General features: G+C 43.7%; 1 protein-coding gene across 3 annotated transcripts; it reads right to left on the minus strand.

The window, feature by feature from the left end:
- Nucleotides 1-380: 380 nt before the first annotated feature.
- Nucleotides 381-26,887, minus strand: lhx6a (LIM homeobox 6a). Of its 3 annotated transcripts, none has more exons than XM_063210467.1 (9): nt 26,460-26,887; nt 25,607-25,678; nt 25,082-25,264; nt 23,939-24,060; nt 13,949-14,166; nt 9,511-9,611; nt 8,216-8,311; nt 5,078-5,279; nt 381-4,187 (listed from the first exon to the last, which is right to left on the minus strand). In XM_063210467.1, exons 1-9 carry the CDS (start codon nt 26,535-26,537, stop codon nt 4,108-4,110), a joined length of 1,152 nt encoding a protein of 383 aa, XP_063066537.1. In that variant the 5' UTR covers nt 26,538-26,887; the 3' UTR covers nt 381-4,107. The 3 variants fall into 3 exon arrangements, with proteins under 3 accessions (XP_063066537.1, XP_063066538.1, XP_063066535.1); XM_063210468.1 differs by having other exon boundaries at nt 5,105-5,279; nt 13,949-14,169; XM_063210465.1 differs by having other exon boundaries at nt 13,949-14,169.
- Nucleotides 26,888-27,602: the final 715 nt, after the last annotated feature.

Consider the following 27,602-nt stretch of genomic DNA (forward strand, 5'->3'; position numbering starts at 1 on the left):
GCTGCGAACACAAGGAGCAGACCGACCGTTTCTCTCTTTGAAACAGAATCCAGGATGGGGGAAGAGAGACGGGGCCAAGTGATGCGGCCTGACAGTGACTTCCTGAATGTGATGGCAGAGCAGCAGGCTGAGGCCAGCAGGCCAGGGGGAATCAGGACCAGGACTGAGGCGGAGGCCAGCTAGCCAGGGCCATTACTGCACACACTGACCCGTGGAGAGACCTGCCAGCGCAGCGAGCGGAGAGGAGAGGAGAGGAGGAGGGGAGAGGAGAGGAGAGGAGAGGAGAGGAGGGGAGAGGAGAGGAGGGGAGGGGAGAGGAGAGGAGAATAGAGGAGAGGAGAGGAGAGGAGAATAGAGGAGAGGAGAGCAGCCATCGGCCTGTGATTGTTTCCTGTCCTGCATCAGGCACAGACAGACAGACCGACCGTGTAGCACACACACACATTGTAACACAGAGACCTACACAGAGACTGCATAGTGAACGTTTGCACATACGCACACGCACACACGCACACACACACACGTTTTGTAACACACATACATGACTGCCTAAGAAAAGCTCACGCATGGACACACACACACACAGACATGCAGTTCGCATAACACACACAGGGACAGATACACACACATTCACAAATGCACACATACACATGGACACACATAATTAAGAAAAACAAGCACTGACATTTAAACCCAGACACGCGCGCGCGCACACACAAACACACACACAGCTTTTCATCAGATATCTGAATCTACTCAATCATTTGGATACATAGACAAATGACAGCTCATACTCTCTCTGACTATTCATTCACTCACACATATACATACAAATGAACGAGGCGTGTTAATATTTTTTTTCCCCTTATAATTTGTTTTTTGCTTTTGGTGGCTCCGTGTTGAGTAGCAACGGCGTTAAATTGTCTCATTTTTCAATCCGATCAGCCCTGTCCAATTCAAATTTTCAGGCAAAAAAAAGAAATAAATTCTCAAAATTGAAAGTATTATTTATTGCATTTTATTACACGAAAACATTTTCATACACAATCTGTATTTCATTCGTTTTTTTTCTTTTCTTACACCTTTTACAATTGTATTAGCAGAATTGTACAGAGTTGCCAGATTAAGGAGAGAGAGAGAGGATGAAAAAAGTGCTTGTAGGTTTTTGCCTGCCTGAATAAATACATGTAACACACGTGAGTTCTCAGATCCGCTTTAGTCTTAGATGAGGTGGCACACACGGGAGGGTCGTCCTCGCAGCCGAAGCAAAACAAACAACAAAATCAGTTCAGTTCACAGTTCAGGTTTTTACTCGACCTACTCGGCTTGGTGGAGGAGGAGTTTGTATTTACAAGCCCCGTCCGTCTTTGAGGAATTGCACTGTACCACATGGTCCCTCTTACGTTTAAAAAAAAAAAAAATTAAGCGAGACATACAAGGTTCCAGCCACAGGTATCGACGACAGACACATGGACATCACCTGTTCTTGGAGACAAGTAAAACACCACCACATGAGTTATTAGTCCACATGTTTTATTTTTTGACATGTGACAGTTTCTTATTTGTTTTGAACACACACACACTCTTGTAGAGCAGTTGAATTTAAGGGGTTGTCCACAAGAAAATAGAGTGTGGATATCTCTGTCTCAGTCTCTTTCCCACTCCCTCTCGGTTTCCTTGTTTTTCACAGCACCCCACCCTGTGAGTATGTATTTCTTACTTGGGACAGTCACAGGTCATGACATATTCCTATTCCTCTGTCAAAATGTTGTTGGCAAAACATCTTACTTTGCACTCTGTACACTGTATGTAAACATCATACAAGACATAATAAAAATGTAGAAGTAAAAGAAATAAAAATATGCTCTCACATCATTTAAAAAATGTTATTAAATACTGAATAACTATTTCCCGTCTTTTCAGATAATTTGTGTCACATCACCTCCAATATCCCTGACTTAATTATCCCCTCCAATGTCCCTGACTTAATATCGATGCACAAGTGAAATATCTGCTGATGGTTGGTCAAGACTTGGTGAGGTTATCATTGTTATTTTTTTAGCCCACAGCCTGAATGCCACATTTACAAATCCCACAAGTAGACTAGGTAGATTAAGATACCACAAAATAGACAAGACATGGTGGTCAATGAACCGGCAAATTTACAAACTAAGGGCAGTTGATTCATATTTGTTTATTGAATCATATTTACTGGGTCTATTTATGTTAAAAGAAACAGTAATTTTATGTCTTTTACTGACAACCATGGAAAACACAATTATATTGTCTTTGAAATAGATGCACACGGTATCATTATGATATCATGCTCTGGTATACTGGAGTGGTTAGTTTATTTTGACCCAATTCTCAATTTCTCACCAGCAAATCACACAGACAAAATCCACACACATTATCAGTTCATACCAAGGCACACGCACGCTCATGCTTTAGATCTGCCATTTGTCAGAGGAAAGTACTTCGTAGGGAGGTTGGTCATGGTCTGTACTAATTTGTTTTGAAAAGACGTATCTCATGCCACGATAAAATAATGTAAGACACAATATTATGCTCTTTCTGGCTAGTTTTGTTAACAAACTCTAATGTCTTTTTATTTTCATTCACATCAAAGTTCTGAGAGATTTCTTAATGGTGGCAAGTATGAGGAATGATAATGAAGGAACATCCATATATCTGCAGCAGAGTCGTCAAAAGTAAAAGTAAATTCGTGGTGTAAGTACAACACTAGCACATGATATTACATAGCTGTTACACCATTTACTCCATTGCAGCTAATGAGATTGTGTTGTTACTAAAAAAAGAACACTAAAAACCTAACAAGGACCCACCACCAACTGATGCTGTGTAAGCTGATCAAGACAAGTACACAGGTCGACTGGTTACTCGTATAAGTTACCTGCGTTGGAAGGAAACAGTATTTCTTTTTTTAACTTTTACTTTTGACACCTCTGATCTGCAGTATGTGAGCTGATTCTACCGAGGGCGGAGACAATAGCAAACCATGTCAAACTCCACGTACAAGTCCATACAATTCAGATGAAAACAACACTTATAATATGATCATTTATTTTCTTCTTCTCTGCTTGGACTACACGGGGGTATCTTACCTTCACCATTCTGTCCTTAAACATATAACTTAAACATCATTCCCATTTTCTCTGTTTAGTGTGCTTTTGATGTTCTGATGTGTTGTATTGATTTTTTTCTCTGTTTTATTTTTTTGTTCACAGCAAAATCTGGCATCTGGAGATGCACAACCACTACATTCCTTTTGTTTTGACTTTGGCCAAAGAAAAAGTTCTCCACATAAAAATGGTCTTGAAATGTGTCTTTGACCGAGAGATGGGGTGGGTGGGTGTGTGAGAGAGAGAGTGAGTAAGAGAGAGCGTGAGAGGAGAAGGAGGAAGAGGAGGAGGAGGAAGGGGCAGCTCTGGCAGCGATGAGAGGAGTCATTATGTGGTACAGTGTGTGCATGGGAATCAGTGGGGGTTCGAGGCTCTCTAAGAGTCCAGTCCCATGGGGGGGGGGCTCTCTCTCCTTAGGTGGAAAAAAAGAAGTCTGTGTGTCTGTTGCCTTAAGAGCGTCGCTCCTCCAGTCCAGACGTGTGTGTGTGTGTACTTCTTTTTTTTGTTTTGTTTTTGTTTTTAAAAGCAAGTCCGACAGGTCACAGTTGAGTCCACACACTGAGTCAACACCATAAAACGAGACGAAGGACGGAGGAAGGGGGAGAGGGAGAGGGAGGGAGAAAACACATACTCTCCACGGACAGTTCAGAGGTGAGGCGCTGACAGCCAGGAGAGCTTGAGGTGGTTGATGCGATGGAAGGCAGCGGTAGGGGTGCTTGTGGTAGATTAGGAGGAGAGCACATGAAAGAACCATAGGGAGGGGAGGGGGGGTGATGACACGTCTTGATCCTCCCCAGGGGCAGCAGCCTCTTCTGGCCTGAGCTGAGCTGGAGTGGAGCAGAGCAGAGCAGAGGAGGGAGGGAGGGAGCGTCTGTGGCATGGAGCAGCCTGGCTGCACTGCACTGCGCTGCGCTGGGGTATGCATCGTGGCGTGGCGTGGCGTGTCGTCTTCGGGACAGGAGGGCTAGCGGCTGAGGGGGAGCTGAGGAAGTGCCATGGCCTGGTGGGAGAGACTCTGTGACGTCAGCACTGAGAAGGGGTGACCTGGAGGTGGTGGGTGTGGGGGTGAAGGGCAGAGAGGGTGGGAGAACATCAGTAAGCTTGCAGGTCAACAGATCAACAAAAGTTTGTACATACAATATTAAATATCAAGGTGACTTGGCGGGGGGGAGATAGAGTAGATTGTTTGTCATATACTGTCTACGCTATAACCTAGATTACAACTTGTAGTAAAATTACTTTTAAAACTTCACAACATGCAGAAAGTAAAAAAGAAATAAAAATACACATAACAATACACACATTGAAATCAATAAGTATTGAATTAGGGTGGGGGTTGGGGGAGATTAAAAGCTGAGGTGGGAGAATATCATTAAGGTTGTAGGTCAACAGATCAACAAAGTTTTTTTTATATAAAATGTACAAACACAAATACGTATCGCTCTCTCATGCACACTTTCTTTCTATGTAGAGTTTTTTGTAATTAGTACAATATAATATGCACTGAAAAGGAATGACACAAGGGCACAATAATGACACAATAATAATTCACATATTGTTTGGGATAAATAAACAATTAAAGTAAATACTAAAATGCTCAAAAATGTACAGATTGGATAACAGCTTGCTTTTAACAGTATAGCCTATTTGCATGAATTCACTAATGTAAAAAAAAACATAACAAATATTACAAAATTAAATCTGGACTCAATGCATTGATTCTCAAACTGTGGGCCGGGGGCCACTGGTGGCCTTGGAGGTGTTCCAAGTGGGCCTTGAAATCAAAATAATATTCATGTTTATGTGTTACTGTTGACTATCTATTTGAGTTGTATTGTTAATTGAATATTTGTGCAAATTACAAGTGGGCCCCAAGTTGGGAGAAGTTGGGAGCCCCTGAGCTAGTGTGTATGAGTGCATCCAGTTCCACTTACTCTCTATGTAACCGTTGTTCCACTTACTCTCTATGTAACCGTGCAGGGCCACCATGCGTGCTCTCTCGGGGCTGCCGAAGGGCGAGTAATGCAGCTCGTCAGGCAGGGAGGGGGGCATCCTAGCCTGGGGGTGGCCCTGGGGCCCCCCGCTGTGCTGGGGGGTGTGCTTTTTATGCCGCGCCCGGCAGTTCTGAAACCAAACCTACAGTATAAAAGAAAATGCAACATGTCCACTCGTGACTGCTGTGCTAATGTCTCTTGACAGGATACAGGGATTAAAGCAAAAAAAAGTCATCTGACTGAACTTTTTTTACCGGTTAGGCACCCGATCGAGTATCACTCCGTAACCCAACGAAAACCAATGTAGCCAGGCTCTGCCCTCATAACGAAACATACACTGGTTTTATGCAAGGAACGGTGCCAGAGCCAACACTAGGCATAGGCAGACAGGGCAGTCGCCTAGAGCAGAATAGGCCTATGTCTTGAGGGCGCCAGTAAAACCAAAAAGTGCCACAAAATCAGAACTTCAACCAACATAAAACTTTACACTTCACATTAACAATGAATATTCATTATACACTCAGTAGGCCTATATACACACTCAGTATGAATGTACCTGTAGGTACTAGATCAGATGTGCTCAATCAGATGTAGGCCTACAATGCTATGTTTACAGATGCCAATTTCTAAATACAAGAAAAAGCAAAGAGGGAAAGGGGCAGGCCTAGGCCACCAGATTGACTAGAAATGGCCGAGAATGGAGGGATAATGGATACTATATCAGACTGCAAACATTGAACTGCAATTTGGTTCATGTTTTGGTTATTTCCTCTTATATCTACCCATTATTTATGAATTGTTCACAACATTATGCAGAATGGATTCACAATGGGTGTTGCTTCAAAATGGTCTAGCTGATATCATATAATTATTGAGTTGGAATTGCAATGCGTTGATACAGTGATCCCATTATGGGTTTTTTTTTAGCAGTAGGCTATATTTTTCTTTCCCATCAGAATGGGCAAACACTGTTCTGGTGAAAGCACTGGTGCGCATTGCTTGCAGTATTTCTGACATTTAAAAAAAAAATAATGCACTGGTCATAGCAATCAGAGGGAGAAAACTAGTTGTTGGTTATTTTGTATGTTTTTCACTATTCATCCTGTAGTCTCCCTCGTGTGTTCTACCGTTTTGAAAGCCTATGGCTACCGGTACTTTTTTGCTTCTCGATGTGCGGTGCCAGACACACGCTTACCATTGATTTAAAAAACGTCCCCGATTCCTACACGCACTCGTGTTCTCTCCTACAAGCGGACACGACACAGTCACAGACATACGTCTATCGTTTAACAAAAGTAACACACTTTCCCAAGCTTGTCGCGCAACTTTCACTCGAATCAAGACAAACCACCCACCCATCAGTCCTGAGTGCGCAGTGCGCAAAATAACTGAACTGAAACGAAACAGTCCGTGAAGATGGGCACAGACGTTTAGCCACTCAAAAACAAGCACACACACAACTGTTGCTGCACACTACTCCAGTTAGCAAAAATAGCATCACACAGTAGCCTACAACAAGCCTTGAAAGTGAAAGAAACACCGAAACGGCATTTATTGACCATGAGTCCACCCATCAGAACACTGTTTCCCAGAGCAAGACGTGGCATAAAATATTGGCTCTGCCAGGGATATCCTCCGTGACCCCTGTAAAATGCAACCCATTTTTAACTTATTTCTTAAATATATATCGGCAAACAACAAAGTTAATATGCTATGATTACAAATGAGACTGTACATTATCCGTTGTCAGAAAGACAACTAGAGCTAGTTCTACACGTAGCCAGTCAAACGCGCTTAACTTTGAGGATGAAAGGCATGGTATTACGCATGGCATATCCTAGCTAGCTGCCAATGATAGCCGTCCCATTAGAGCTATGAATAATGTTAGTAAAAGTCACAATGCTTAAAAGGCAACCCTTCATGAAAAGGACATCATGCGCAGTCGAAGTAAACTATTCATTTTTTTTCTAACTATCCGCCACGGCAGGGTGCAATGATAATGGAAAACATTTGTGTCCTACCTTCTTCAAGCTATGCATTCCATGCATATGCATTATTAGCCCATATTGGAATATCAGTCCAACTCATTTAATGATTGTCATTTCATGGCACTTTAAACATAGTATTACACTTATTCTCTTTTCTGCCATCAGCAACAATGTTGGCTATTTGTTTTTTTAATCTCTCGCGCTGCGCCGCAACCGAATTGCTGACCGCTCGTGTACTTTTTTTTTTTTTTTTTTTTGGAACACGGAAGAAAAGGGGATGGCTCAAAACTACTGAGTGAATCTGTTGTATGACACCACCGGTGATGGCGCGTGTATAACTAAATCCGTACACCAAACACACCTCTCCTTCCCTTCTCATGACCAGGAGTGCTCACGATTTGAGTTCAGTTGGAAAGTAAAAATTGTAAATTAATTGACATGAATTATAAAGACGGAAATCCGTCCAAACGAAAATCCAGTTGACGGAAATCCGTCATAGCGACGGAAAACTTTAATCCCTGCAGGATATTGTATGTGTTGTGTTGTTGTATGATGTTAATGGACTGGATTGTGTGTGTGTGTGTGTGTGTGTGTGTGTGTGTGTGTGTGTGTGTGTGTGTGTGTGTGTGTGTGTGTGTGTGTGTGTGTGTGTGTGTGTGACATTGTAAGTGTTTGCAAGTCTTAGCATTTTCTGTGTTATATAGATATAAAACTGTAAATTGTGAAGTGCATTATCCTCAGACAAAATACAAAAATACAAATACTTCATTTTTTAGGAAATGTACTATATTACTGCATTGTATGTGTGTGTGTGTGTGTGTGTGTGTGTGTGTGTGTGTGTGTGTGTGTGTGTGTGTGTGTGTGTGTGTGTGTGTGTGTGTGTGTGTGTGTGTGTGTGCGTGTATGAGAGAGAGTTTTTGTGATACTAGAGACCCCCCCTTCTAATGTGTATCCTTGCGCGTGTGTGTACCTCTTCCTGGCAGAGGCCCCTCCTCTAGTGTGTGTGTGTGTGTGTGTGTGTGTGTGTGTGTGTGTGTGTGTCTGTGTGTGTGTGTGTGTGTGTGCGTGCGTGCGTGCGTGTTCTCTGTACCTGTATGACTCGTCGGCTGAGTCCGGTCATGTCTGCTAGTTTCTGCAGCGTCTGGGCATCAGGGTTGTTGTCCTGAGCAAACTGAGCCTGCATCACCTGACAAAACAGACAAAACATTCAGACGACGACATCATTCAAAACAAGTGCGTATCTGTGTGTGTGTGTGGTGTGTGTGTGTGTGTGCTGTGTGTGTGTGTGTGTGTGTGTGTGTGTGTGTGGTGTGTGTGTGTGTGTGTGTGTGTGTGGTGTGTGTGTGTGTGTGTGTCAGACAGGACCTAACCAAAGGAAAATAAACACTTTTCACATTCTCATTTAATTTCATAAATTTTGCATCATGCATTTAACTACCTGATAAATTTTCCTTTTACTCAATGCGTACACTTTTTTTTCCAAATGTATGATAGGCTGGTTGAATTAAAGAAACAATCCAATGTCTAAAACAACAAAACAAGCAACAGGCAGAAAAAGATCCCAGTGTTTATTTAGTGCTATTTGCTTTTTACACACTACAATGCAACTGAAAAGAAACAATGTTGGTTTGAGGAGGGATTAGATATGCGCTGGAAAATCCCAAATGCCCAACGTGAACATGCCCACTGACACCATAGCTAACACAACAACGGCTGACGCAAAGACCGAGCGAGAGAGAGAGATAAAAAAGCTTAGTCTGTGTTGTTAAGTTTTGAATGGTTATGGATGGTATACTGTATAAGAGGAGTTTTGATAACAGATGGAAACAACAGCACGCTACACTGCCAAGGATGGATGATGACTCCATGGGCCCCTTGGCCAGACATCAAGAAAGGGCCCCCTCCCCATGGCCACTGCTAGTTTTCCAAAAGATTCGGGGGGGTTGGTAAATATGTTAGAGACACTTTGTTTTGGGGGGTACGGTGGGGTTTATCCCCCAGGAAGCTTTGAAGTTAAACTAGGTGCTATTTTAATATGAGATGGGAAATATAAACCGATAGACCTAAATGTAGATCAGCATCTGCATTGCTATGATCCTCACTGGGCCACTGGATTCCATGGGCCCATGGGCGCTGGCCCCACTGGCCCCGTCCGGAATTCGGCCCTGCTGCCAGGCACCATGACGTATCCCAGGGGAGTAGCAGCAAATTGTGGGCCCTATGTACAATCAGCTAACAATAGACCCGCCCGGCCACATATCTACATAAATGAGACACTGTATGGGCCCCCTATAAACATGGGGCTCTTGTAACTCTGTCACATTTTATGTGACACCCCTGACGTAGCCACAGCAACAGTTACTGTGCATGTGGTGAGTCCCTCACCTGAAGCTGTTCCGCTGTGAAAGAGGTGCGTGCTCGCTTGGCGGGCTTCGGTTGGCTGTCCTGTTCCGACGGGACCGCCCCTTCTAGCGTGAGTCCACTGCCTTGGGGAGCAGAAGGAAAGAATAATATTATGAATAATAACATTATTATTAAAACAATAACCAACAGGGTGGTGGGGAGGCGGGTGGGGAAACCCTGTTTTGTTCATACAGTATGTCATCCTATATGTAAGGAGAAAGCTAATACAAAAGGACATCAATACTCTACCTGTCCATGAGGATCTTGTAAATGTACTACAAGCAAAGATATGCAAGTGTTGAATGTTATAGTTGATGTCAATAAAAAAATGATAAAAAAATGAAACCACAACCAACGAATCAGAAAAGAAAAGAAAAGAAAAGAAAAGAAAAGAAAAGAAAAGAAAAGGGAAGCTTGGGGGTGTTAATGTTTGTTCTAGAGGAAGAACAAATATGCAGATAGGATAATCAAAAGTACACAGTATCCTCTTCTACACAATAGGAACACGCAACTAGTCTAAAACGGGCTACTACTAGTGATATGCATCAGAGATGAATCATCTCTCAGCTCTGCATTGAAAGTGACTTGGCTTTGCAGCCATTACATCAGCACACCAACAACAGCTGAAAAATGTAAGAAATCTGCTAATCTCTCTCTCTCTCTCTCTCTCTCTCTCTCTCTCTCTCTCTCTCTCTCTCTCAGTGTGTTACATGTTAGCGGGGCCGGCATGCGGTAGGATCTCCAGGGATCCTTGGCTTAATCAGTGTGAGTGACAGGACCAGCAATCCCCCTCATAATACACCACTCAATTCCTCCCTCAGTCTATCTCCCTCTCATCCTCGCTCTCCATGCCCTATATCTCTCTCTCCCTCTCTCTCCATCCATTCCTCCCTCTCTCTCTCCCTTGCCTCTATCCCACCCTCTCTCTCTCCCTATCCCACCCTACCCTCTCTCCCTCCCTCTCTCTCTCCCCCTCACCTCTCTCTATCCCTCCCTCTCCCCTTCTCTGTCTCCCTCACCTCCCTCTCTCTCTCTCGCTCATTTTTATCCCCCTCTCTCTCTCCTTCACCTCCGTCCTTCCCTCCATCCCATCCAGCCCTCTTTATGCCCCCAGCTCTCCTCAACATGCTCTATGGCGCGCTTCAGGCTCTCCACCAATGCAGCACCCTAACCTTGCCTCCACCCCAGCCACCCCCCACCTCACTCACTCAGCACCACACATCTCTCACCCAACTCCCTCTCTCTACGCCCCACACACCTCACCCTAATCCTTACATGTTATGGGTAAGCAGTTATGGCCTCGGACTTGTAGCCCAAAGGTTGCCGGTTCGACTCCCGACCCACCAGTTTGGTGGGGGGAGTAATTAACCAATGCTCTCCCCCATCCTCCTCCATGACTAAGGTACCGAGAGCATGTTAGCGTCCCGCAGCACTGCTCCCTTGGGATGCAGTTTGAGGATGCCCCCTTGCACGGATGAGGCATAAATGCAATTTTGTTGTGTGCAGTGAGCACTGTGTACTGTGTCACAATGATAATGGGAGTTAACCAGGTAAGCTTTCACACCCTTCACCTTGCTCTTACTCATCTCTGCGATGTGTTTGTGGCTCTGGTGCTGTAGCTAGCAGTCCTACCCACCCCCTTTCTCTCCGCTCCCTAACCAGCACACACCCTCCATCACCCCACTCCCCCTCTATTTTTCTCTCCACACACCACGATCATCACCCTGCCCCGTAGCCTCATGCACGGATGGGACCACTGGTCAAAAGATGGAACCAAAAGTTACCAACATTGCTATGACATTACTGAGAGCCTTAAGTAACAGATTAAGACATTACAACTTTGGTGACAGTAAGGTTATAACACAGTCTCTGCGCAAAGCGGTTACAGGACACAGCCCTCTCCACTCAACTTCTCTCTCTACACCTGACATCCCTCTCCACTCTCTTCACACCCACATCAACCCTCACCCAGCCTTTACCGATTTCTTCAGTATGCCTAGGGATGTCTGGCGTAACAGGTCCCTCAACGCTCTCTCTCTACAACCCCCCCCACACACACACACACACGTTCCTTATCCATGCCCTTAACCCGTTAAGACATGACTCTGTAAATTAGCTGTTACCAGAATGAAAATGACCAAGTCGTAGTTCATTACTAAAGGCCCTGTGTTGCGTCATATTAGTGTAGTACTATGGTAGGTAACTTTTCAATGACTATTACAGCGTTCCAGCATTAGTCACCCTTCATATGCTGGTCTCTGGAGGTTCTCCACCATGTTGACATAGTGGATCAAGTGTATCAGAGGGCGCGCTCAACATCTAGAGTAAAATAAATAACTTTGGCTGTGCAAAAAAAAAACCCTACAATCTTAAAGAGAAGAAAAAACTGCCCTCACGAGCTGAGTCTCATTATTTATTTATCAATTACCACCATGTCCACAAGCAGACGCGTTTCAGCCCTTCAGACATCATCAGTTTGTGTGTAGTACACAGTGGATCCTCACACCTTACTTCTCTCTCCACACCCCTCATCCTTCATCCCTCATTCTACACCCCATACCTCCCTCCCTCCTCTTCTCTCTCCCTCCCTCTCTGCACCCCTCACCCTTCATCCTCACTGGTCTCTCTCTGCAGTTCTATAGAGGCTCTCCACCAAGGTGTCATAGTGGATCAGTGGTGGCCAAATTGAAAGTAGAAGTTGAGTTTAACATTTACGGTGTAAGTACAACACTAGCACATGATTTTACATAGCGATTACACCAGTTATACCATTGTACCTAATGAACTGGCTAGATGTTGGTGCTACTGAAAAAAAACTAAAAAAAACTAAAAAGAAAACCCGCTAATTTGATCCAACCAGGGCAGAATCAGGCACATGGCTCTGTAGTAACTGTTGAGCCGTTAGGCAGTGAAGTTACTAACCCTTGTTGGAAGAAACTGTGGCAGGTTTTAGTTTTTACTTCTACTTTTACTTTTACCTCTGCAGTGGATGTGACAGACCATTTCCTCTTCTCCCCCACTCTCCTCAACCCTCTCTTAGCACCCCACACTATCTCCACATCCCTACACTCTCTCTGCCCTTTACATCCATAACCCAGCCCTCACTGGTCTCGGCTAGCCAGGCTAAGCACTCCTAGTGATGCAACACCTTTGGCGTTGCTTCTAATTAGGCCAGGAGCAACACAAATATCGTTCCTGAGCTCCGGAAAAATCGTGAACTACGGGAACCGGGATTTGCCGGGAACCAATCAACTTTGAGCAGCTCCAACGACCCTGGGTAGAGGCGTGTTCAAGGCAGTGACATGGTTTAAGCAGAGACGTTCTATTGGGACTAAGAAAATGTTTGGTTTAAACTTTGGCACAGCCTTTTCTGGCCTCGACCAGTAGCAAACCGAGGGAGGCGGGTCAACTACACCATTTGGAAAAAGTTAATCGCTATGGATTTGGTCAGACCAAGTCTCGCACAGACATTTGAAAGTCGATGAAAATCAGGCTAGGTCTCGGCAGCTCTCCTGAGATTATCCACCATGGTGGCGTTGTGGACAGAGACCTTCTCCTCACTTACGATCAACAACACATCACCAACATCTAGAAAAGGTCCCAACAGAGGCTTTATGCCATCCAAAAATCTCTGTAGCCCCTCACCTCCTGTCCCTTTCAGGGGCAGAGCACTGGTATTGGGACAGGGGGGCGGGAGATGTGTCAGAGGCATTGGGCCCACGAAATATCGTAGAATGGGGCCCCTACAAGATGTTTGGACATCGAAAGCCACTGGCAGGGCCCCCCCCCAACCCCCCCCCCCCCCCCCAAGTGGTGAGGCCGGGGGTTCCTGGCCCCTATGCCCCCCCCTCTGCTCCGCCCCTGCCCTTTTCTACTCCAGCATCATCCAGCCCATTCTACTGTATTGCTCACCCTGCTTCTACAACATGCTCTCCATCAGCAACAGAAACAAACTCACAAAAATCACACAACACAGCATCCAAAATCATTCATCACCCCACACACAACCTAACTAATCCCAAACTCAAAGCTGTCACAAGCCTCGCACATTCAATAACCAGAGATCACACTCACTCCTTCCACCCACACTTCACACTACTTCTATCTGGCCACAGGTACAGGACACTCAGATGGCGATGGTGTACACTTCAACAAAAGCTTTGTTCCATCTGCTATCAGCAACACACAGAAATATTATTTTGATTGTACAAAATGATTTGAAGGCCCTGATAGAATACCTTCAAGGCCCACCAGTGGGTCCTGGCCCACAGTTTGAGCAACGCTGGTCTATACAATATGCCACACCCCTCACACACCCCTCTACTCTCTCTCTCTCTCTCTCTCTCTCTCTCTCTCTCTCTCTCCCTCCCTCTCTCTCTCTCTCTCTCTCCGCACCCCGCACCCCTCCCCCTTCACATACCGGTCTCGGCAGCTCTCTTGAGGTTCTCCACCATGGTGTCGTAGTGGATGCGGCAGAGGACCTTCTCCTCCACCAGGCCGAACTCCTCCCCGGTGGACAGCTGCCTCTTGCAGGAGAAGCAGGCGAAGCAGGCCAGGTGGTAGGCGTTGCCGCGCGCCCGCCGCACCCAGTCGCTCGCATAGATCTGCCGGCCGCACCGCGCACACTTCGTACCAAACCTACTGTGAGGGACAGAGATGGGGATAGGAGAGAGAGAGAGAGAGAGAGAGAGAGAGAGAGAGAGAGAGAGAGAGAGAGAGAGAGAGAGAGAGAGAGAGAGAGAGAGAGAGAAAGAGAGAGAGAGAGAGAGAGAGAGAGAGAGAGAGAGAGAGAGAGAGAGAGAGAGAGAAAGAGAAAGAGAGCAAAGGGACACAGGGCATCAATGCTCAACTGAGGAGCAACACCGGGCACACTTCATAACAAACCACAAACCTACACAGTAAATTCTGCAGTGCTCATTCAACACTTAAAGAGTTGATTTGGCATCATTTGGACTTAAATGAACTCTTAAAGTGTTGAATTAACACCACAACATTTACTGTGTACTGGGCAAGTCAGAGATGGGTGAGGGGCAGAGGGCAGAGGGAGGGGAGACGGGACGAGATGAGAGGAGAGGAGAGGAGAAGAGAAAAGAGGAGAAGGAGAAGGAATGAGGGTGACTAGAGGGACACAGGGCATCAATGCTCAACTGAGGGCACACTTTATATGGAGGGGCAAAAGGAAGAGAACAGAGAGAGAGAGAGAGAGAGACATAGGGGATCCATGCTCAACTGAAAAGCAACACCAGTATAACACTAACAAGAACATTATTATGGTGTGAAGAATCTCGTTCTCGTCCAGTTTGGTATAGGCATACTGCTATTGTATGTCTGATATCATATACTTTAACTTCTATTTTAACCCCTTAAGACACGGCATTATAAATGAGCTGTTACCAGAATGGCAATGACCAAGTCATAATGTATTACTAAAGGCCCTATGCATTCTCACAGTAGTGTAGTACTATAGTAGTTAGCTATCAATGTCTATTACAGCGTGCCACAGGAGGTATGGCGTGCATTAAGGGACTACTACTAATAATAATGATGATGATAATAATAATAATAATGATGATGATGCTGTAACAGAATTCTGATGATTCATGGTACAGTACACTATGATTGCCCTTTCACACATTTTTATTTACAGTAGGCTATACCTATACAGTACCCAATATTTATGCAGGCTAACAATGAGATGCTGATAGTCAAATCAGAAAGCACATTTTGAAGGCCACATGGTTCTCCTACATGTAGGTACTATTTGAACGCGATGCATTTCTTGGTGAAAGCAAAGAATCTAGGCCTAATTGAGCGTAGCGATACTACAGGAACAACTGCAAGCAATCTCCCAGTCTGTCCGGTGTGCTGTTCGCTCTCCTCTGATGCTATATATATATCGGCCGACCACCAGTGTTTTCACAGGTGGGAAGTGCGTACATGCATAAATCATACATTTCTGAAAACTGCAGACCCGCGTCGACATCCTCCCATCCTGACTATTTATCATCAACACTTTATACTAGCGGTCGGTCTATCAGTGCAGTGCAGTGCGGTTCTGTCTGAAGAAGTGACATGTTTATTCCCCCCGTGGCTGTGTGTGCGTGTGTGTGTGTGTGTGTGTGTGTGTGTGTGTGTGTGTGTGTGTGTGTGTGTGTGTGTGTGTGTGTGTGTGTGTGTGTGTGTGTGTGTGTGTGTGTGCTGCTCCCCAGGGCGTAAAGGCAGAGGCCAGAGTGATGGTTTTGGGCAATAGCCCCTAAGAGTGTATTTCAACACCGAGTAAGACATCAGAGCCTGCTGTCATTTCACGACAAGCGTCACTAGAGCCGAAGCTTGAAGTGGTTCGCTGGTAACAGCAAGAGATAATTGGGCTGAGTTTTCCATGAGCTAACTTACTGGATGCAAAATTAAAGCCCACGACTTGGAATGTCTTTATTTTAAAATAATAGGTGTCTAAAATTCACGAAATTGCGCACCAACATTTCTTATGATACACACTGTACATTTATGGTGGACAAATGTCCAAGTGGCTTTGGTATGACTTGTTTAGTCTCTGTAATATTTAGCATTTTGACACGTTTTTATACAGAGAACCTTTTTGCAAGAAGTCAAATAAATCATGAAAGCAAAGCACACTGTGACAGGTAGAACTATATTAAGTTCTAATGCAAAATGGCAAATACATTTCTAGTTCAGCTTTCAAAAGACCCCACTGTCTGACACACACACAAATAAAAACACTAGCTTTACTGACTTCATGTCTAGCCACAAGCAATACACCATACATCTAAAATATATATTCTTATTGCAAAACAACAATAATATTAAAATTAGCAGAAAATTGTACTCAATAAATACAGGCTTATAACCCACAATTTCAATAACAAATCAACAACTTTAAAACATTTCACAGACAGGCTAATGCAGGGTTATCAATACGCTATGGTAGACGATGACAAATTTTACTGTCTAGTCCCTGGGAATTCAACAGGATGAAATCAACATTCACTAGTGCATTTCTTTTAAATGTTTAGTTTTTATGTTGTTTCATTAATGCAATTCAGGCACTGTACACACAACAGATTGTTGGCAGTAAATTATCAAAGTCTAATTCTTTTGCAGTCACAGGTTCACAACACAATTTGCCTTTTAGCTTTTATTTCACTGACCAATCCATAAGAATTACGAAACTGAGAATTCTGCACTTTATCCCAATTCTCAAGACAATACAGAAACTCTTGCACCAGGAAACCCAGAGCCTTTCAAAACACGACGACAGGACAAACCCACTTGCCAATGCACACACCCAAAGGGTATTTTTTCACAGTTGTCTCAATTCTGTATGAAACCGCTTATGGCACAAAACCCTTGTTAATACTCTACAGACGATCAAATATCTTCAACACACCATATTATATATTTTTTTATTCCTGTGTGCAGAGTGCAAAAAGCAAAATCTCCATTAAGCTCCAGCAAAGCGTTGTGAATCTCTCTGTATACTCTGCTAATCATACACTGACAAACGTCAGTCCCAGGCAAGACTACAGCGTATGAGTAATGATGCTTCTCAGAAGGACTGTTTAGAGAGAGACGCTGTGGAACAGCCCCGTAATCTTTCGCCGCAGACTTACGGCCACAAAAACCCGATGAGAGAGAGAGAGAGAGAGAGAGAGAGAGAGAGAGAGAGAGAGCAAGAGAGAGAGGGAGGCAGCAGCCTGGTTTAAAAAATAAAAGAGAGAGTAGAGAGTAAGAGGGAGAAAAATAAAAGAGCAGGGGGATTTTTGCCTCTCCTGACGGCTCAACTGCAGTGCGTGCCTGATTGTGCCCTCTCTTGAAGACCAGGTGTTTATTCTGGATTTTACCTCTGTCCCACAGACCCACAATGCTCCTGTGGCAAAGACTTTGTATGCTTTAGTATGTGTGTCTGTCTAGATGTGTGAATGTGGTTGTGTGTCTGGGATTCTCTCGGTGTGTGTGTGTGTGTGTGTGTGTGTGTGTGTGTGTGTGTGTGTGTGTGTGTGTGTGTGTGTGTGTGTGTTTGTGTGTGTGTGCGCGTGTTTCAGTGTGCACGCAAGCATGCATGTCCTTCGGTATGTTTCTGTGTGTGAACGTGTATCTACTAGACATGTGCGTCTACGTGTACGTGTGCGTGTATGTGTGTGTGTGTTCATGCGTGCCTGTGTGTGTGTGTTTCAGTGTGAGGGGAGGTTCTGTCCTGCCCACAAAGTGTTTCTACAGCTTCAGGGTAATTCACCTTCAGTCCAGAAGAATGGCTTTCACAAGAGGTACATCATTTGCAGATTAATTTTGATATGCTCTGGGAATACCATAATCCCGTGTAAATCTGCCCTGAGAGAGAGGCTGTTTGATCCGTGTATTTGCTGACACTGTAGAGCACTGTAGCGACAACAGAAGAGAGCCGCGTACACAGACTAGATGGGATTAGTATCCCACCTCTCAGATCGGCAGATTTTTTTTTGTCTGAGCCACAGGTCTACAATATACTAATGTAGCTCCTTAATACCTCCAGTGGCATACTGTAATAGTCACTGAATAGTTAAGTACCATAGTACTACAATGCTATGACATAACACAGGGCCTTTAGTAATGCACTGCGCCTTGGTCATTGCCATTCTGGTAACAGCAAATGTATAACACCATGTCTTAACGGGTAAAAGAAAGTACAAAACTGGTACTAATAACACACTGAGGTAATGAATTCAAATTCACGAGACCATACGGTACGTATAGTATGCACAAATACATCCACAACCATCCATCAAACTACCAAAATCAAACACGGATTCAAGGAACCGATGATGAGCCTGCCAAGATGATATCAAAAAGCATCATTGATGACTGATAGCGGAATAATAAATGATGCAGCTGAATATTAAGAAGAAAGTAAGAAAGCATGAATAGGTAAAATAAAGAGGGAGCGAAAGAGCAAAACAGACAGACAGCGGGAGGGAGAGACTAGAGGATGGCAAGTGAAAGTGAGGGGGGAGAAGAAGAGGTTGGAGAATGAAGCAACCGAGAGAAAACCTCACGACATGAGCGCGCCTAAATGTGAGGTTTGATGAAAGAGTCGGCCTTACAAGAGCTCATCATTTCCATCACCCCCATCACTCTCCCTACCCCCCGTCTTTAACTCTCTCTCACTCTCTCTGTCCTGCGTTCTCTGTTTCTCTCCCTCGCTCAGACCCTCTTTCTCCCTCCTCACTCTCTCTCTCTCTCTCTCTGTCCCCTTCTCCTCCTCTCCCCAATCGTTCCACTCTTTGCCCAACCCCTCTCTGTCTCTCTCTCTCTACTGGTCGGAGGGAGCAGCACCCTGGCCTGTGTGTCCGCTCAGGTTACTAGGTCGGCATCCCAGGGTGCCTCTGATTAGCCAGCGCTTTGCAACTTCCTGTGTGGCCGGGACGCTAGTAGGATCCATGACCAGAGCCGTCATTCTTTCTTCTTTTTTTCACTCTCTGCCCCCCTCTCTTCCCTCCCTTCCTTAGCCTAACAAGGTTTTACAGAGCTGCAGCATCGAATGCCTTCTCTTGGTCCTCCAAACCTCCCCCCTCCTCCTCTCCTCTCCTCTCCTCTCCTCCCTCTGTCCACCACTCCTGCTCTCCACCAAAACAGAGTAAACTTGCTTTGATTTCCTGCAATTATGGCCCATTAGGTCAGCTGTCAGTCTCCAAAAAGCTGGGAGATTGGCATAAATGAGAAATCGCTCTCGCCTTGCCCAAAACACTTGTCTGTAATTACAGTCAGCCAACACACCTACCTACGGCCAGGTCAGCGCTTCCTCTGAATCCCCCACTATGTCACTGGACACTTCAACAATGTTAAATGTGTTTTAGTAAGATCAGGGAAACAACCTGGTCTTTCACTGACATTATGTGGTGTGAAATTCAATGTGTGTACGGACACACATCCATTAAAAGCAACAGAGCACTTTATATAAACAAAGGAGAGCGTGTTTAACGAACAGTATTGAAATGCTGATAACAGCGATCACTGTTTGCCACCAATGTCTACGTAAAGCTAGAGCGTACTTGCCCACACTGTCCACACATCTCGCCATGGCATTCAGAGTATGTAACTATCTATACAACACTATCTATTCCATCAATATTCCTATGTGATCTGTACATTGTTGTTAGAAATGCTTTTATTTTGTCAAATCCTCCCTTTGAGGGGAGTACCATCACAAATATGTGATTAGAATTTTGCCAGATTTTTGGGTTCTCATTATGATGTCACAAGGACTTTGCGGGATATTTAACACAGAGTTCTATGGCAGCTGTAGAGTGTTCAAGTGAAATTCTAGAAGAACTGTGAAAAATTCCTTACTGACCATTTCAGGTCCTCAAAGCCGTATGACTAATTTACCCTAAAATCCATAGTACAACAGTGTACTGTATTGCCCACAGTTTATCTGGTCGAGAACCCAAAAGCCTGCTCATCTCAAAAGATGAAGATGTCGGCATAGTCACTGCTTTCTCCCTCCTGAATGATGAAGAACAACAACATACAACGCAAGCTTTGCTGATGCAAGAAATCACCCTGCACTTTACCAATAAAACACGTAACACCCTTTGAGGAACATAATATAAACTGCATCTTTCATGACATTAATAAATTGATAATTCCCACTGTGGTGTGACAACTATTATAAGAATAAAAAAACAATGAGCATACAGAATGTTCGTAATATTTTTTTAAATGAACAGGGCAAAATAATTCATTTCTCCAAAGGTTACAGCAGGAGGAAAATCGCAGCTTAAATCATAAAAAAACCGTCAACTGTGGCTAAGTCTCCAAAAGCCACAGAGCCTGGACTCGACACGCAGCTTGTGAGCCGCCCACCTCTCCTAGCGAGCTAACAGGCAAGCGCGGTGAGAGACAGCGCTGACAACTCAGAACAACCATAAGAGCCGCTCTGTGGATGGTTACCAACCTCAGCCCCTGGACACGGCCTGAGCTGAGCTATGGCCAGACTAGACAGACACGCCAGGCACTCTCACTCTTTCTGTCTTTCTGTTTACATCTCTCCATGCCCCCCGCTCTCTGTCTCTCTCTTTCTCTTGGCCTCTTTTCCTTGCTCGCCATTTCTCTTTTTCTATTGGTTTGCCTGTCTTGCTCTGAATATTACGCTGTATCTGTTGTTCCTGTCGTTTCTTTCCGCTATTGTGGAAACCATCTTCAGCCGTCTTCTAGGCCTTCGAATCATCCTCTCTGAATCTTCTGCTTTGTGTCGCTCACACGCACACGCACACGCACACACACACACACACACACACACACACACACACACACACACACACACACACACACACACACATAAATAAATGGATGCTCCTACTAAGCTGTTCTTAAAGCTCTAGTTTGTATCCTGTTTAAGGAGTGGAAGAGGACAGGATTTAAGATGAATTAAGAGTAGAGAGGAAAGAAAAGGAAAGATCTAAGAAGAGAGGAGAGGAGGGGAGGATAGAGTTTAGGGGAGGAGACAAGAGGAGAGGAGAGGAGAGGAGAAGAGAGGAGAAGAGAGGAGAGGAGAGGAGAACCGAAGAGAAGAAAATAGAAGAGGATAGAGGGGAGGGGAGGAAAGGAGAGGAGAAGAGTAAAGAAGAGAGGAGAGAAGAGGGATGAAAATGAGAGGAGAAGAGTAAAGAAGGAAAGAATAGGAATGAAAAGGAGAGCAGAATAAAAGGGAGGAGAAGAGAAGAACAACGAAGTGCTGGGTCTCTCACATCCCTCCACCTCTAAAACTATTTATGCTCAAATCTGCTCAGCTCACAGCTCAGGTGTTCCTCACCATGCCTTGGACTTCAATGGAGAGAAATAAACAGAAAGAAACACAGATATGCAGAGAGAGAGAGAGAGAGAGAGAGAGAGAGAGAGAGAGAGAGAGAGAGAGAGAGAGAGAGAGAGAGAGAAAGAGAGACGCAAAGGAGAACAAAAGAAAGAGGGAGAGAGAAAGAAAGAAAGAACAGGGAACTAAAGAGAGAGAGACATGTAGAGGCAAAAAAGAGAGCAAGAAAAAGAGAGAGAATAAGAGAAAAAGAGGAAAAGAATGGGGAGGAGAAAGAGAGAGAAAGAGGGCTCTTGCATGCTCTCAACCTTGAAGCTATTACTGCTCCCCCTTTGCCCTTGTCTGGACGAATGCATTACACAGTCAATCACAGTTTTGCCAATAGTAGCGTTCCCATGATGGCACGTTACTCCACAACGCTGAAAAAAATAATAAAGACCTACACTGTATACAATGAGGCACGTTTTGGAGCTTTTCCTAAAAAACCCTGCGTTGCTTGAAGTGTATTTTGAAACAAGGTGGAACCTACAATTTACCTAAAAGAGGTAGTACTTTTTGGTGCAAATGGAGAGAGAGATTTTTTTTTTTTTAAAGTGCTGTTGTCAGTTTTCACAACGTCTGTCTAAAAGAGCAGATACATGAATGTACTGTACATGCTCTATGCACGTAATATTATATTATATTATATTATGTTATATTATATTATATTATATTATATTATATTATATTATATTATATTATATTATGAATACGCAGTTTTTATATAGTTGATTGTAATACTTTTATTTCAGCCTGTATAATAAACAGATATTATTTGCAAATCCAGGTTATGTAATATTTCATTTACTAGAATTATATTATCTTTGTTTATTATATTAGCTTTTATTAGTTGTAATGAATCCATACGTTAAATATGAAGCATGGCTCAAATAATTAATTTTGAAATAAATCTAAAAACTAAAATATATGTCTATGGGCATTTTGAAATATGCCTTCGGCACTGAATTGTATTTTTCTATTCTACTCTATATTTCTAATTTTCATTTTAAACAATATATCAACTCTGCAATGACGTATCAGAGTGCAATGATTTGATTGAAACATGCATGTAGGTACATGAATTTGATTGAAACATGCATGTACGTACATGAATTTGATTAAAACATACATGTAGCCTACTAACAGCTGGACTGCTGCATGTATTGTATCCCACATGCACTTGCTGGTGTTACCACTCAGGCCGTGTCCACTGCTGCAGCTGACACACGTCCTCTGAGGCAGCTTTGATCCCTCTCATAAATGTGTCTGTGGGAGCAGCGGTGGGGTGAGGCCCGAGACCGCTATACTGTTGCTGTGTCGCCCTACATGAGAAGTACTGCTGGCGGGTGAGGCCAGAGATCTGATGTAGTTACCATCCAAACACACTCGCCTCGCACTGCTGTTGCTGTATCGCCCTACATGAGAAGTACCGCTGGCCAGCGATAAGACGTCTCGTGAAGCATCACTTCAGCTTTATTGGGCTAACGCGGAAAAACAAACCTTCTCCTAAAAAGCCGCCAGTTATTGACTTTAAAGAACCAGTCAGTCACTTCACATCGTTGACGGAAGGGGGACGGAACATGGGAAGAAGGCTGCAGGCCAATTCACCACGCTGCAGCAAACATCCCATTCAAAAGCCCATGTCATGACAAGTGCTGTGCAATCAGCAGGCTGTGTAGTCCCCACGTCCTGAATGGGATTTCACAGCTTTGCCTCCTGGTATCAGACAGCCCACCACTCGCCACCCTTCACGCAACATAATGCCATGTGGAGGGCTTGGCCCGGGCCAAATGTTTTTCTTGTGGATCATGTTTTATTGGGTTTCAATCAAAACGTTAGGCCTTGCGTTGCCTGATTACGAAGACTAATAAAGAAAAAGATCAACGAAAAGTCCAAATTTGGGTTATGTGTGACTATCATGTTTCCTATGAAGTTGCCTACTGTTTTAATTTAATTTCTTTACATTTAATTTAATTTCATTTGATACAAATAATTTGAATTCAAAGGCCCAACTATGCTAAATGATTAGCTCCATGCTCTGTGTTATTTTTATTGCCATCACAACCATATTACAGCCTATAGCCTACTGGAATAGATAGGACTTTTCAGAAGGGATTGTGTGCAAGGATATTTGTTCATTTTGTCTTGCAAACATCACTTCAATTTGACAAGTGAAACAGCTCAATTCAAAATGGGTTGCATTTATCTGCATAACACATTTTGGTGAATGCAATTCACAGGCCTATGTATTTTTCTTTAGGCCTACATTTTGCGCTTTTTTGCGTTCCAATAGGCCTATTTGTTGACTATGGGACTGCATGGACTTTGAGGATAGTTCATTCCATTGGGTCTACAAATAAAATGGATTTGCAACACATTGCACGTTAATATTTTGTTTTTACTGGAGAGCCACAAGCAAAACCGATCGACCCTTCATTTCAGCGCACGTCTTCGTAATTTTGGAGACCATCGCGATGCCCAAATAGCCAACAGTAAAATCAGCAACAAATTAAATGGCGCACAAACACTAACCGCAATTATGAAAGCAAAGTGAAAAACTTACCCTACCTGAAATAATCCATTTTACAGAAGATTTCTTTATTTTTGATGTAGCAGCTGCTGTGTTGACGCAATGACGTTCTGCAGACGGAACATTCCAGACACCTTACATGCCAAATTAAGTTATTCACCTGGGAAAAAGGAACACGCACAAAAAACCTCGTCAGGCCAAGTCGTTTCTGAAAGTTCACATTATTTAGCCTACTACGCCCATCTCTTAATCAATCTCATTTCGTGTGAAATCTACAAGAGCCTCGAAAGGTTTACAGTGTTGTGTTCAGTTAGTTTATTACTAAGCTATTACTATGTCAATACGTTAAATTATGAATCAAACATAATTGTGTTCAATTCAACATTTTGAGCTGCCTAACACTGTTATAGCCACGATTGTTCCGTAACATAAACAGCGTGATGCAAACACTCATATATGCTTACGTGGAAACATTTATCAATTTTATCTAGGCCTATGAAAAAAGACCCTTGGTGTTTGTGAAGAGTCACTTTAAAAAGCAGAGCCTGGGGTGGAATTGTGCTATGGAAATTGTGGTGCAAAACGTTTCAAGCAGACATCAACATTTTATGAATTAAAACAAAAATATGAATACAGACTAAATTGAGGTTGAAATTGTATTTTCCCGACAAGGATATATTGGTAAATTGGCATTGTCATTAGCCCGAACGACACTGCATAGCATAAGGGCTGCTTCCATAAAAACGCGCAGAGCACGTCATTATTCAAAACAATAACTTGTGACCGGATGAAGCGTCTCGGAGTGTCATATTGTTGTGATAAGATAGATCCCACATGTCTCGTGCGAGTTAGTTTCCCCTCTTAGATAAACAAATAGCAAATAGGCTAGATAGCGCACTCATAATCATCATCACCATTAAGTAGCACACACTTCCTGTAAAACACACCCGCTTGTTTAACTTTTCAGCACGCGACTGCACGCGAGTCAGGAACTGGGGTAAATACAGACATCTAAGCATTATTGTCTGTGTGATGGAACATTGTTTAACAATGCGTTTTTATACCGAACCAGATTGCCCCCTGGCTGGAATGTAACCAAATATAACCCGTCTAACCAAAATATCATGTCTCCATAGCGAATTTCAGATAGATGCGTTGCGCACCCTTTGCGACGCGCTTACCTTCAGAAGATATCGGTCTAGAATCTCCAGCCCGCAGCTCGCGCACACGTTCTTCCCCGTGGACGGCACAGAGGAGGACGACGATATGGGCGAGCAGACGGAGGGTGTTGATGGAGGACTGGGGGATGAACGAGGGTCCTCTTTATCCATGTTTGATCTGTGCGACTCTCCGTCTGAGTGCGACTGCAAAAGAAACATGGACATCTTTACGCACCACAAAAATACTCCCTCAATAGCAGCACATCATGAAAGTGCACTGATAGATTGTCTTAATTGCAGCTGTTTAAATAGTGGACAAATATTTTAAAAATGCATTTTAGAATTTAAGTCAACAAATGTAAATTTGAAGAAAACATTGTGAACATTGCGCATAGATTATGTTTTTAAAAAAACGGTGACTGCACATGTGGCACACGATGCACTAAAATACTTTTGGGCCTGATCATGACTACAGAAGAAAGAAAAACTATAGGCTATTTAAGCAATAATTACCATAAGATATATTAAGTTCTATGGGTGACCTACCATTGTATGTCCCTGTTTGGAGTCCACACAACGTGTTGATCTCGGTGTTGTCTGCGAATCTGGAGAAATCACCTATAAGACAGGATTCATCGGCAAAGCATCAACACAGAGCTCCATCTCAACCAAGCCTTCCAGACTCCTTCGACATCGTAGAGTTGCCTATATAAGCGTCCAAAACAATGAAAACGGATTTAAACTGTGCATTTAAAACCTCGTAACAAAAGCCCCTCTTCTAATGAAGCGATTTCAATTTGGATAGATTTTTCCTCACACTTAACCCATGCCTCTTAAAGTAACCGTATTTCCCTCGCCATCCAGGCAGCTGAGGAAAAAAAACTACCTGCAATTACAAATAGCTTGAAATGCTCACCATAAGAGGGATCCGGAGTGTCAATTTCAACTGTCAATCAGAAAAGGGTACGAGCCACCCAAAGAATTGCAAATTTGATTTTTAATGGCAGTAATTAAAATCTAATTTTTCTCTGCAGACTTGGCATGTGAAGAGGGTGGACTCCAAATCACAGCATTCATAATAGAGACGTTCTACACGGCTTCCAGATGATCTTTGTACACAACTACCGAGGTTCTCATGGCATCACATAAAAATATCACGACATGCTTCCAGCAGTCCTGGAATCAACACGAAGACAATAGGCTGCATGGTCACTATAAAACACATTCGACAAGACAGCAGGTAAACAATGTGTCAGCGTTAGTAAGCTACAGTATAAGATTATGCGATTTTTGAAAAATAAAGACAGGTTAGTCTTGAGTAAGTTACTTGTGTGTAACATGGTAACAACGTTCAAGACGTTTTGTGAATATGCTTACCAATGTACGAGACAATTATTACCTGTTTCGCGGGAATTCCTTCGGATAGAAATTGATTTCCCTCTGATAGAGGGGCCAAAACCTCATTTTTCCAATACATGAAAAAGGCCCAGTAAAACGGATAGCCGCTTAGCTTATGGTAGTTTGCTAGAAGGTAAAAGTCAATTCCTTTGCACGCGACGCTTTGATTTACTCACGAGAAACACCGTGCGTAATCCTCTGCACGAAGCATCTTCGTGTTTCACTACGAGGTTACCGAACAACTCGAATGTCACTTTCGCACTCTAGTATGTCAAGGGCAACAACCTCTCCGTATTTACTTGACATTAAAAACAGGACACTCCGGAGTAGACGCCGCTAGACTGGTGTGAGCACAGGCGAAGATGGCCAAGTGTATGCTGTTCCTCGGGGCGCCTTATTTAGAACTGTTAGTCAAATTCTTCCGTCCACTTTTCCCCCTCTTTTGGGATGGAATTGCTGACTACAGGAAGTAGATGAAATTGAGGGGCTGGCAGGTCTGCTCCCAATCTGCTCATAGGAGCGCAAGGCAGTCAAGACGTTGCCTACCTTCCCTCTGCGCAACTGTAGTGAAAGTTTAGTCGCGCGCCCCGTGATCAGGGGGAGGGCGAACTTATTGCACCAGGCACTGGCTTATGGTTACGGCTTCGACAACTACAGTATGAACTTCAATATGGAGGTGTGCCACACGGTATCTAAAGTAATAATACAGCTTTTGCCGTGGGTCCGTCCTTCAATTCGCATACTTTATATTGTGAGTAGCCTAGTGAAATAGGGGAGGGATAATATGAAGGACCAAAATGTATTTGGATTTACGAAAATAAGGGAAAGTTGGGCTGCTATGCAGAGCCATCTCACCAAACGGATTGCTGTGGTTCAACAAAACCACAAATGGCAAATATGTATTCCGTCCTCCCTGCTATATTTTCAGCAAAATAGAATCGAAAGAGTGGTGGGCGAGTCTGGTCTATAATAGGCTACCCGTGGGGTCAATATTGGCCACACTCAATTGACTGGGTGCATGAACTGGAAGCTCAAACAATGTGGTCAGTGCCTTGTTTTCCTGTAGTCTAAGGTCTAGTTAATTTATAGACCGTTGGGCTATGTCTATCCAGTACATTCCTTCAGTAGCCTATTGTTTATCCTA

The sequence above is a fragment of the Engraulis encrasicolus genome, chromosome 11 (genome assembly GCF_034702125.1).
Source record: "Engraulis encrasicolus isolate BLACKSEA-1 chromosome 11, IST_EnEncr_1.0, whole genome shotgun sequence".
Lineage (NCBI taxonomy): Eukaryota > Metazoa > Chordata > Actinopteri > Clupeiformes > Engraulidae > Engraulis > Engraulis encrasicolus.

What these genes read in the sequence shown, in the direction of transcription:
- lhx6a (XM_063210465.1), bottom strand. Translation starts at nt 26,537, where the DNA reads ATGTATTGGAAAAATGAGGTTTTGGCCCCTCTATCAGAGGGAAATCAA. An exon ending in TGTAAAATGGATTATTTCAG is followed by an intron (nt 14,170 to 23,938) that starts GTAGGGTAAGTT and finishes TGTCCCTCACAG; the next exon opens with TAGGTTTGGTACGAAGTGTG. An exon ending in TCAGCCGACGAGTCATACAG is followed by an intron (nt 5,280 to 8,215) that starts GTACAGAGAACA and finishes TTTATACTGTAG; the next exon opens with GTTTGGTTTCAGAACTGCCG.